The sequence below is a fragment of the Neovison vison genome, chromosome 6, assembly GCF_020171115.1.
Source record: "Neovison vison isolate M4711 chromosome 6, ASM_NN_V1, whole genome shotgun sequence".
NCBI classification, from domain to species: Eukaryota; Metazoa; Chordata; class Mammalia; order Carnivora; family Mustelidae; genus Neogale; species Neogale vison.
Window position 1 is genome coordinate 86,165,318 of NC_058096.1, and position 12,493 is coordinate 86,177,810.

Consider the following 12,493-nt stretch of genomic DNA (forward strand, 5'->3'; position numbering starts at 1 on the left):
ATCTACGAGTTCGGTTTTGTTTTATTTGGCTTCAGATTGCATATATAAGTGAGATCATATGGTATTTGTAAAAAAGCCTCTTTTTAATGCAGGTTCATGCTTGAACATAAGGTTTTAACTGCCATTTGTATACATCTAGGGCATCACCTCCATATAAAGGTGATTTCTTGAAATATCTTGACAGAATCTAGTATTTTGCTAGAGTTGCTTTTTTTCTGTTCCTCTTGAGACTCTTTCCAACAGAAAAAACTCTATACGTGAAGTTATACCACTTAGAAATGAAATGGCAGGTCGCCTGGGTGGCTCAGTTGGTTAAGCATCAACTCTTGGTTTCAGGTCATGATCTCAGGGTTGTGAGATCGAGCCCACATCTAGCTCTGCGCTCAGTGCAAAGCTTGCTTGTCCCTCTTCCTCTGCTCCTCCTCCTGCTCTCTCTTTCTCTAAAATAAATAAAATCTTAAAAAAAAAAAGAAATGCCAAAATATAACTCCAATATAGTATAAAAAATATATATATATGTATATACACACATACATGTATGTGTGTGTGTGTGTGTGATGATTTTAATTATAAAAGTGAATCAGTAGACACACTTGGAAGGAAATGTGTATGCTTTCAATAATAGAGAGTATACCAGTATTCGTAAAATGTGCATTTTAAATAACTTCTGGTACCTCATAGATTATCTCCAAGGAAAAAAAATTACAGACAGATGTTAAACTGAATAGTAAGGTAGTATGAGTCTAAAAATAGTTATTTGGCAACGTGTCTCTTCATTTTCCAGTGTCAGGAGAAAATTGTTATTAAAGTCTAGAATTAAATATGCTGTGCTAATGTGCTGAGTCCATTTACATTTTATGGAATAATTTTATTTGTTCTGCACTAGCTGGCTGGCAGAGAAATTGAACAATGTTTGGTGATATTTTAAAATTGTAATTCCATCAACAACTGACTTATGGAATCTAAATGTAAATCTGGAAATAAAAAGTCTTGTGTGCTGCATATGACCACTCTGAGGACTGATCTATAACTTTTCCCCACCATTTCCCAGTAGACTTTTCCTGGAAAGTCCATTGTCCATTGTTCTGGCAAGCTTCTCTTCATCTTAAATTGGGCTAACATTTAAGAGGAAAACAATGAAGGTTACAAAAAAAAAAAATTAAAGATAATTTTTTAAAAAAAGATTTATTTATTTATTTGACAGACAGAGATCACAAGTAGGCAGAGAGGCGGAAGCAGGCTCCTTGCTGAGCAGAGAGCCTGATGCGGGGCTCAATCCCAGGACCCCGAGATCACGACCTGAGCCGAAGGCAGAGGCCTAACCCACTGAGCCACCCAGGCGCCCCAAAGATAATTCTTAAAAATTGCAATAGTGCAGTGCCTGCGTGGTTCAGATGATTAGGTGTCTGCCTTTGGTTCAGATTGTGATCCCAGGGTCCTGGGATGGCCCCATATCAGGTCCCCTGCTAGCAGGGAGTCTACTTTCCCCTCTGCCTCTGCTTCTCTCCCCTGCTCATGGTCTCTTTCTTTCAAATGAATAAATAAAAAAGTCTTTTAAAAAAAATTGCAATAGTAAGAGCACTGAAACAGTACAGAAATGTGGAGAGTAAAAAGTAAGTATGTTCTGTAATTGGAATATAGCCCTCAATAATCTTCTCCCACACATATGATATTATGGAGTCCGACATACGCATATATGTATGCTTTATATAAAAAGGATATACTGTCACTGGTATTCTTTGACTTTGTTTTTTAACCTTAACAGTAATACCATGACGTTCTTCCTTGTAGGTACATATTGACCTATCTCATTTTTTCCCAAAGGTTATAGAGAATACTATTTGATAAATGAAAACAAAACAAAACAAACCCCTGTTGATGAGCATTTACTGGATATATGGCTGTGCGTGTGTTTAACTCAAAGTTGTTTTAGATTATGCAATTAATAGCTGTACAGGATTTTTTTTTATATTAAACCATGTGGATGGACCTTCTAGGCACATATCTAAACAGTGGTCCTTTTTTTTTTTTAAGATTTTATCTATTTATTTCACAGACAGATCACAAGTCAGACAGAGATCACAAGTGGGCAGAGAGGGAGGCAGAGAGAGAGGGAGAAGCAGGCTCCTGGCTGAGCAGAGAGCCCAATGTGGGGCTCCATCCCAGGACCCTGGGATCATGACCTGGGCTGAAGGCAGAGGCTTTAACCCACTGAGCCACCCAGGCGTCCCAACAGTGGTCCTTTTTAATAGTGCTTTTATTTACATTTTCCTTTTCATTACATTTTATTACATTGCCCAGTCATTGTGAGTATAATTTGAAGTAATATATGTATGTCTTTATTTCATCAACTTCAGACCCTATGTTTATGATGCTGGACTGCACTCAAGGAGATGCCAAACTCTCGGCATTCTAAAAAGAGATGTTTTAAGAATTTCAGAATTCCCCTAATTCATCCATGCCTCTGTGTCACTTAATTTCTCGCTCAAAGTTCTGTTTAACTTTGAACTGTGATTCTCAGTTGGGAGGCAGAGGAGTACGCTTTCCACAGCCCACCAGCAGAGCCTATCAGATTCTCTGAGGAGACCTTTTTCGAAGTACACATGCCTTCCTTCCTGCCTCATACGAAAGCATGCTCACCTGGTTGAAAAATCATTGCATGTCATTTCAGAGATTATTAGTTAGGAGTGCTTTGGGCAGATTGCGTAGCAGAGAAAAAACAAGTTAAGCTATAAATATATATATAATATATTTAATATATTACTATATTTAATATAATATATATATATATATATATATATATATATATATAATGACATATGTATCTCGTATATATATGTAAAGACCAAGACACTGGTGAACAGTTCTTTTTCAGGTTAAGGGGCATCATTGTCTTATATCTCTTCATTCTCTGTGTATCCCGTTATTCCATTATCAGCCCCAGCAGAGGACTCTCCTTTCTATTCACTTCACAGGAGTTCCCGTGGAAGCATTAATGAGCACAGCACATCAAAGCAGGGATGTGGACGCCATAGCATAGGTGGGCTCACTGCGGGGATGAATGACGGGCTTCTGCATTCTAGACAAGGGCAAGGCAGATTTATAGCCAGCAAAATTATGGTCATGGGGCCCTCAGAGTTCAGTGGAATAGGTGAAACTCTGAGTATTAACTCTTTGTATACCAAACCAAATCCATCATCTTTCGTACCTTTAAACCTGGTGGAAAATTCTTAGAGGTCTGTGAGTTGTCTATGTGGAGATTCATCTGACTTGGTAGAGTGGAGTCTCATAATTGACAATGACAAGGGTATGCTTGTCTAAAGGGTTTGTTTCACGGTGCTTTGAGTTTTCACCGCAGCCCATGAGGGCAAGTGAAAAGCCTATGAGAAAAACTAATGGGGTTCTCTACCTGTTTTAACTGCAGACTGCCGCTGAATATGTAAAATCGAGACTCCCAGAGGCCCTTAAACAACATCTTCAGGACTACGAGAAGGACAAAGAAAATAGTGTTCTGTCTTACCAGACCATCCTTGAACAGCAGATTCTGTCAATTGACCGAGAAATGCTAGAAAAATTGACTGTATCCTATGATGAAGCAGGTATGTTTGTCTTTAACACACACACACACACATGCACACGCACGCACATGCACACACACTATTTCTCCCTGCAGAAATGTCTTTATAGACTGGTTAAATTTAGGCCCACTTCTGAGGTAGAAGATGAAGGGCAGACTGGATTCAAAGTTATATAACATGGATTAACAGTAAGTTTCTATTCTGCAGTTTTAGTATCAAAAATTTCATCAAGAGTCTTCTAAAAATGGCTCTTAAATCAAATCCCTTTAAAACTTTTGCTCTTTTTTTTAATGGAGTTTTTTCTGGCCTTTTATGAACCATGTTCTCTTATTGCTTTAATCGTTAAAAGTGTCACTTCAGGTTTGGAAACCAACTAAACGCTCCTACATCTGATAATGTCACAATTGTTACTTCAGGCATTATTTTTTAATTTTAGAGATTTTTCTTTTCTAAAGAGGTACCTTTTTTTTTTTTTTCCTTGAAGTTTCAAGCTGAACCTGACTTTCTTTTTGTTTAGCTCTTAAGATGAATTCTTAGCCCTAATGCCCCATTGGAGACTTTGTCTCACTACCTGCCATAAGTTCATCCCATCTAAGGGAGTTTCCTAATGAAGGCATGGACAGACCTCCTTATAACACCGTTTTGATCTCTTACAAGGTCTGTCAGCTAAACCCCAATTTTAGTGAAACTAGTACAGTATTAGTTGGAATTTAAAAATCTTTAATAAAATTAAACTTTGGAGTAATAGCCTGATTAAAATGGTCATTACTTACCCCTTCCTCCCTGCAAATGGAGGAAAATATAAGAAAATAGGCTGCTAATGGTCAGATGTTGGTAATATCAATCCTCATTTTAATACCAGGAACTTCTGTCTTCATTTGCACAAGGAAGTTGTTGGTTTGCATTTCATTTTTTTCCTCATGATCTCAGCAGTCTCTGTGCTGACATTCTTAACATTTTGATTTCAAGTTTGGGGAGCAAACAGAAGAGCAAATTTAAAAAAGCGAACATCATACTGCATATGCCTAAGCACTACAGCAATTTTCTAGTTACCGATCTGTTCCCATTTACATTCCACCCTCCAAGACCTTTACATTCCTTTCAGACAGCATCCACACTTCTAGCCTGAGACATCTCTACTCCTCTTGTTCTCCTTTGCTTATTAATTTACCAGACACATTGACTTCCTTCTGCCTGTTACATGGTTAGTTATTTGATCTCTGTATTTGTCTTAACATTCTTTTCTTTGGAATTCGCATTTATCTCCTCTCTCATCCCTAATGAACAAAAGTAAGGCTGTGAACAGCCCAATCAAAATAATATAGATATTCATAGTATCTTAGCAATCTTAGAACTCATATAGTCCGCCTACTTCCTGTTACCACAACCATTTTATGATGAGAAAACCAGGACCTGCCTGAAATCACACACATTTCCATGTAGAGCTGGGACTCCAGCTTCCTAATTATGAATCAAGCTGGGCTTTCCCCCACACTCACGCAGGCTCTCATTCCTTCAGAAGGCATTTGTTGAATGCACTGCAATATCCTATATCCTAGGCAGTCGGAAGACAGGGGAGAGGGGAGAGTGTCGAAAAGGCGGGGAGATGTAAAAAAACACAGATCTTACTGAAAGCGTAGTTGGGGAGCTAAAGCATCTGTGTACGACTTGTGGGGAAAGAGTTCCTGAGGAACTGGGGCATAGGCACGTTCCATCATAGCTACGAGCTATCAGAGTTAAGCTGAGGGATGTGGAGTATAGGAATAGTGAAAGGGGCTCAGATTTTCATCTGGGGCCAGCCTTGTTTAAATCTGAAGGACAAATGATTTTTTGTCCTTCACATGGTTTTGTGAAGAGAAGAGAGACAAAGTCTGCGTGGATGCGGGAGCCCAAGTGGACACGAAGGTGACAATGGACGTCAGCCTCAACCGCTTCCCACTCAGTTATAACTTCTTCGGGGATAATTTTCCACTCAACCTGCCCTATTGTTAAGCAGTTACTAATCTGCCGAGGTGCTCTTGTACGTGGACTCTAGGGACAAATACTTTGGCATGGAAGTTATCGGTAAAGCCTGCAGCATGAAGCAGTGGAAAGAATACAGGATTGGGAACTAGGGATCTAAATTGGGGGACTGTTCCTCTAGCTCAATGTTAGTATGGTCTCTAGCAAATTTATCTGTTAGAGCCTCTCTTTCTGCGTCTGTTAAGTGGGGGCTAATAATATCTCACAGGGTTATTATAATAAAACATAGCAGGTTTTGGGAAGTCTTTAGAAATCATATCGCAAATGCTGTTAATGTTGAATGAGAACAGATCTGGATCTTGTCTGTCCCTCAGACCAGTATAAAATACTCTTAAGAGTGTTTTCTTGGCATATAATGTTCACGAAGGCAAAGGGAAAGTTTTAGAAAATGAAATTTTAAAAAAATGATCTTCAGACGCTTTGAGAAGTCAGGCAACATCTATTTGTTAAATCCCCTACTCTGGGCTCTGTTTGCCCTTGGTCATTCCTGTATGAGGTGACACATTTTATGGAGGCTGAGTATATGTATATGAATAATGAGTGTCACTGTGTGTTGTCAGATCAAAAGGTCATACTGCCTCCTCCTCCATTACGCATGTAACAAAGATTTCATTTAAAGAAAATACGAAAAAGATATTGCTATTTAACAGAAAAATATTTCATCATATTACAAAAGAATTGGGGTAACAAATTGGTAAAATTGGTAAAAATATATACGTATATCTTTTATCTTATATAGATATAGATATATATCTCCAATACTTTCAGGTATAAACATCCTATATGAAGACACTTATCTGCTTCAACTGCTTAGCTTCTCATGCTATCACGGCTTTGATGTTCTCACATTCTTAATTCAGCTCTCCTGGTTTGAGGAAGTAGTTAATTGTTAATTGGACACTAGCCTGGTCTCTAGAGAGGTTAATTTGTCTTTAATGCTCATCCACTGATAAATCAGTCTGAGTGACTTAATGACAGTTGCCACCATCTGTGGCTTCTAAACTTCTAAAAACCAATTAATGAAAAAAATCCTTAGATGCTTGTCTGGAAGCATTGGCTTAGAACATTTTCTCCCTCCCTCCTCTTCCTTAATCTTTTCTTCTCAGCATTCTCTCTTTTCCTTTAAGTGTACATACCTTAATGCTTTACTCACCCACAGTTCAAATATATGGGAACCTGACATACCTGAAATTTAGCAAAGGAATGGGAAGTAAGGAAACGTTACCTGCAACCATCCCTTGTTGCTGAATTCATGGACAAGCTCATATAACAGAGGCTTCAGATTCTCACCTAGAATCTATATATTTTTATTTTATATTGTTCTGACCAATTAGGTTACATTTTTCCAACGTGATATTTTCTTTTTTAAAATTCTTTTTCTGACTTTGCAGACAAATTATAAGTAGACAGCATGGTATAAGAGGATAGTAATTATAAATAATCCTACCATTGTAAACATTTTAGTGTATTTCTCATCAAAGCATTTTTATAATATGGTTGATACTCTGTGGTTTTATATTCTGCTTTCTTCACTTAACATTAGTATGTAAATGCTTCCTCATTTCATTAAAATTTCTTTATGTGAAGATAATTTTAATGGTGGCACAATATTCTATTCTTGAAAGTACTACTCACTAAACGTTCCTCTACTATGTTGGACATTTATGGTTTTGGTTTTTGTTTCTGCTGCAATGGGTATGGTGGGCATTTGACTGTATTTCATATTACTTTAGAGAATGGACTTTAGAAAACATGAGTTTAAAATTAGAATTAGAAGGTGGTTGGATGGGGATGATAGTTGGAGCAGAGACACTGAGGGCAGTGAGAAATACGAGTAGAGTGAATCCCCAGAAATCCACAGAAGCAGTTGTCATATTCTCAACCTTGCACTATACTCTGTGAAATCAGCATTCATACCCTGCATTATAGAATAGACATCCTTGATCTTCATAGAAGTGACCTTGACTCACAGACAATGTTAATTATATTTTGTATATAAAAATAGGAATTGTGTAAACCAGTTTAGAAAGATTTTCATCCAAGTGGTTTATTTTTAAGTTTTGACAGGAATAAAGATGTTTTATGGTATAATTGAAAGAGCTCTTGAAACCAAGAGACCCAGACTCTATTCTAACTCTACTGCCAACCAGGTATGTGACCTTGAGTGAGTCACCAAAACTCCCTAAGGCCTATTTTCCCATAAATCAAAGGCATAGGGGCACCTGGGTGGCACAATTGTTTAAACGCCCAACTCAGGGGTGCTTGGGTGGCTCAGTGGGTTAGACCTCTGCCCTCAGCTCAGGTCATGATCTCAGGGTCCTGGGATCGAGCCCCGCATCAGGCTCTCTGCTTGGCAGGGAGCCTGCTTCCCTTCCTCTCTCTCTCTGCCTGCCTCTCTGCCTACTTGTGATCTCTGTCTGTCAAATAAATAAATAAAATCTTTTTAAATAAATAAATAAATAAATGCCCGACTCAGTTTCGGCTCAGGTCATGATTTCTGGGTCATGAGATGAAGCCCCGAATCAAGCTCTGCACTCAGTATCTGCTAAAGTTTCTCTCCCTCTCCCTCTGACCTTCCCCATGCTCACGCTCTTTCTTGCTAAAGTGAATAAATAAATCTTGAATAAATAAATAAATCTTTAAAAGAAGGCATGAGCAGGATCTCATAGATATCTTCCATTTCTAAAACTGTAACTTGTCTCTTGACACTGGAAAAAGGTCAGATTGCCATAGTTTCTTCAAGGTTGTATGTAGCCTCATCTTGAACCTTTTGCTTGCTCTATTGACTGTCTCTTCTCTTCTCATGTAGCCTGTGTAATTTGTACAAAATATCTGACTAAAAAAAAAAAAAAAAATCTCTCAGCTTTTCTGGCATCTGCACATGAAAATGCCTAGACATACTTTTCTTAGTGGGATGGGGAATGAGACTGTAAGAATCAAGCACTAGATTTGGAAGGAGAGGTTCTGAGCCATCATTCATGGGTCCTCATTAAGACAGCTTAGATATTTTTATTAGCACTTATTAATACTAAGCAAAATTCAGAGCAAGAAGTAGGATACATTTTGCATTTGATCTATTAATGTTTTTATTTGAATTGAAGTACAGATTCATACACATTTCAGTAGGTTGGGTTTAGCAAAGAGACATTTACAAAGAAAGCAGTGGCATGATTTGAGAAGAGATCAAAATAGCATTTCACACTGTCTCACAGAGTGTGATTAACATAAATTTTCTTAATTTGTCATAGTGGGCAAAAGTTAAATAGGGCTGAAATCGCATAAAAGGGAATTTTTCCTTGTATTGTTTATTTTTATGCTGGTATATTATTCATATTTCTCTAAATAATCTCAAGTTGTTTTTAAGGAGTTTTTTGTTTGTTTTGTTTTTTTAGTTTGGGCATGAATAAATAACCTACACATTCTCTTGTTAAGGATAAAGTAGTGTGGCTTGTAATGCCTTATGTTTGAGGGAATTGTGAGGAGAGTGGGCCCAGTTATTTGAGAATTATATTCTCTGCCTCACACTCAGAAAACCCTTGAGGCATGGGAAATAGGAGTAAAGAGCTGCCCACCTCCTCCTTTGGGAAACAGCCAAATGTACTTGTCGTGGGTGACCTGCCCAGTCGTGCCATCTCGCTGCAAGCCAAAGACACAGTTGCCGAAGTTACTGATTAGAGCTTCTTCTCAGAGTTAAACCCAAGACCAGTAAGGATTTTATTTCTGTTTGGACAGTTCACTAGAAACCCATTTAGCTTTCCGACGAGCGTATGTTTCCACCTCATAGAAAGAGCACTTCCAAGTAGAAAGTGAAACAGATAGTGCAGATGAGAGAAGGAGAGAACTCAGCTGGCTGTTTATGGTGTTCGTTTGGGCATCGGTTAAAGCTGGGGACCTGCAGATCCATTTACAAGTGTCAGACAATCATCTACAACTTTCCCAGAGGAGGTGAGAAAGAAAGAGAAGCATTAATTTTTCAGCCTTGGCTTTGTGATTCCCTTGATGCAGCTCTGCATTCAAAATTCCCAGGAGCTGTGTCCAAGCAAAGCTACCTGCTGTGAAGACACACAGAGTACTATAATGCACATTTTGGAGAAATAGCTTTTAAAAAGGGTGGAGAATGTGCTCTAAGCAATTTAGGAAGTAGCCAGAGGGTTACCTCCTATTGAGCTTATGTTATTCTTCTTAAAATAGACACTACCTAAAAGTTACACCTACGATTTAATTGAGCCATTAGTGTCAGAGTAATCAGTGATCTCAAAAGGAAAGCTATTTACGGTCATGGGGGAAAAAAATGAACACCTATCTGGAAACCAAACCCAGGAAAGAGACTGTGAATTATTTAGGGCCCTTTTGGGTTTTCTAAGAACATAAAAAATGCAGTAAAAGGCATTTGCAGGAAGTTCTTCACTCTAACAAATAGAGTGAATTTCTCAGTATGCTTCTCAAACATGTCCTGAGGGAAGGAGTAGCGCTAAGGTTTCCTTACGTTATATCTTCAATCAGGATCTCATTTCTGGGCTCAAAAGATAGTCTTGCTGCAGCCTTGATGATGGGATTTGCAAAAAAGGGAAAAACAGAGACCCAAAAGAAACTTATTAAGGGAAATTCAGTATTCATTGTGCCACCTGTGACACCAGCTTCTGAATTTTCTCCCTCCCTCCCTCCCTCTCTCCCTCCCTCTCTCTCTCTTTCTTTCTAAGAAGGCTCCATGGAACCCAACACTGGGCTTGAACTTATAATCCTGAGATCAAGACCCGAGCTGAGATGGAGAGTCGGGTGCTTAACCAACTGAGCCACCTGGGTGCCCCCCAACTAATGAAATTCTGTAAAAAATTAAATGTTTTATTTTTCCATTTTAAGAGTAATAGAAATTCATTTTAGGATTCTTTTTTTAAATGGCAAAATAGAAGAGGTAATCTCTAATTCTACCACTTAAATGTAACTACCATCTTTAGCATAATTACTTTCACTCATTTTTCTCTGTTGAGTTTTAGTTCTTTATGCCCAATTATATATATATATATATATATACACACACACATATATATGTATATATATATATTTTTTCCATTTAAGACTGAAATGTAGTCATATTTCTCTAGGCTCTTATAAACTACTTGGAAAAGTAATTGGTAATAATTGCATAATAACCTATGGAGTGGATATGCTCTAGTAACCGTTCACATAACCTTTTTATATTTCCAGCACCCTGTGCCTCCTTTTTTTCCACATTTCAGTTATCATCACCATATAGAATCCCTGAATTTGGAGGTCTGTGAAAAGATGAGAATGGTAATATTATTAACAAAAACATAATGAGGACTTTTGTAGTGCAGCCATTTATTAGTCATATAACAGTGGGAGCAGAAGACTAAAATAGGTAGTCAGAATCCACTTATAAGCTGAGAACTCTCTGGACAAGGATAACAATTTTTTTAACCATGCTAATTTGAATTTCAGTCATAATTCTTCTGTTTCCCCCTTTTTATTGTGGATTTCAAAAGCCAAAATATAAGGGGCCAGGGAGTAGTAACAAAGTGACTTCGCCATCTACAAACTAGAAGACTCTAGGCCATAGCTGTTGGAAAGTATCCAGATATGTGATCTATGAGACCTGGGGCCAATCTCCATGTCCGTGATGGGACATTGCCCCTCTCTCTGCTTGCTTTCTTCCACTGTTAAAACAAAGGGCATTGCATTAGGTATTTTCTTCAGTTGCCCTCAGCTTTACCAATGTGTGATTCTGCCTTTAGTTCATTTGACATTCATTGGTTTATTTGTGTATTCACTCTGTAAACATTGAGCACCTGCAAGCCAGGCATGGTGCCTGCCACTGGGAATGCCCAGGTGACCATGTGGTCCTTCTCCTCAGGGGTGTGAGTGTGTGTGTGTGTGTGTGTGTGTGTGTGCAAAGACAGCACTAGAAACATAGAACTAGAGGACAGTGCAGTCAGTGCTGTAGAGGGTGTTTGGGAAGATAGTAAATGTGCAGAGGAGGAAAGAATTAGGTTTGGAATGAAGAATGTTCTTAAGTCAGAAAATTGTAAGAGAATCCAAATGTCACTTGCATTTTTAAAGGTAGCCTTATTGTGACTAATGCTTTATTTCTTTTTTGCTTCCTGTGATTATACACCAGAATCTATTCTTGATCTCTGCCATAGCATTACCTTCCACATTTTACTTTATTTTTTAAAAGATTTATTTCTTTATTTGAGAGAGAGCACACACATGTGTGTGTGTGATTCAGGGAAGGGGCAGAGAGAGAATCTCAAGCAGACTCCATGCTGAGTGTGGAGCCCTACACGGGCTCCATCCCAGGAACGTGAGATCATGATCTGAGCCAAAACCAAGAGTCGGATGCTTAACTGACTGAGCCACCCGGGTGCCCTCACTTTCCACATTTTACATGTTGTTCTCCAACTAATATTAATCAGCTTAATGAATTAGCTTACATCAATACATTGTCAGCATTGCCTGTTTCCTTATGAGATCTCCAAAATTCAAAGAAAAGATAATTCAGACTGAATTTGTAAAAGTGGTACAGCGGGGAGTTATTTTTTTCGAAAAATCACATTTCCCAGCTTCATCTTGCATTTCATTTTTTTACAATTTTTTTAAAAGATTTTATTTATTTATTTGACAGAGAGAGAGAGATCACAAGTATGCAGAAGGCAGGCAGGGGGGCAGGAAGCAGACTCCCTGCTGAGCAGAGAGCCTGATGCGGGGCTCGATCCTAGGACCCTGAGATCATGACCTGAGCTGAGGGCAGAGGCTTAACCCACTGAGCCACCCAGGTGCCCCTCATCTTGCATTTTTAATGGAAACCCTCATATCCACTCTGAAAAGACATTGCTCCAAGTTTTGTAATGTGCAGAATCAAATTCTAGATTTTG

At 38.4% G+C, this 12,493-nt stretch overlaps 1 protein-coding gene across 1 annotated transcript in view; it reads left to right on the top strand.

Moving 5' to 3' along the window:
- The window catches only part of PPM1L (protein phosphatase, Mg2+/Mn2+ dependent 1L), a 295,410-nt gene that overhangs the window by 195,365 nt on the left and 87,552 nt on the right, over window positions 1-12,493 (top strand). Inside the window, exon 2 of the mRNA XM_044251708.1 lies at window positions 3,425-3,599. Coding sequence (XP_044107643.1) covers window positions 3,425-3,599 — 175 coding nt within the window. The remainder of the gene's footprint in view (window positions 1-3,424; window positions 3,600-12,493) is intronic.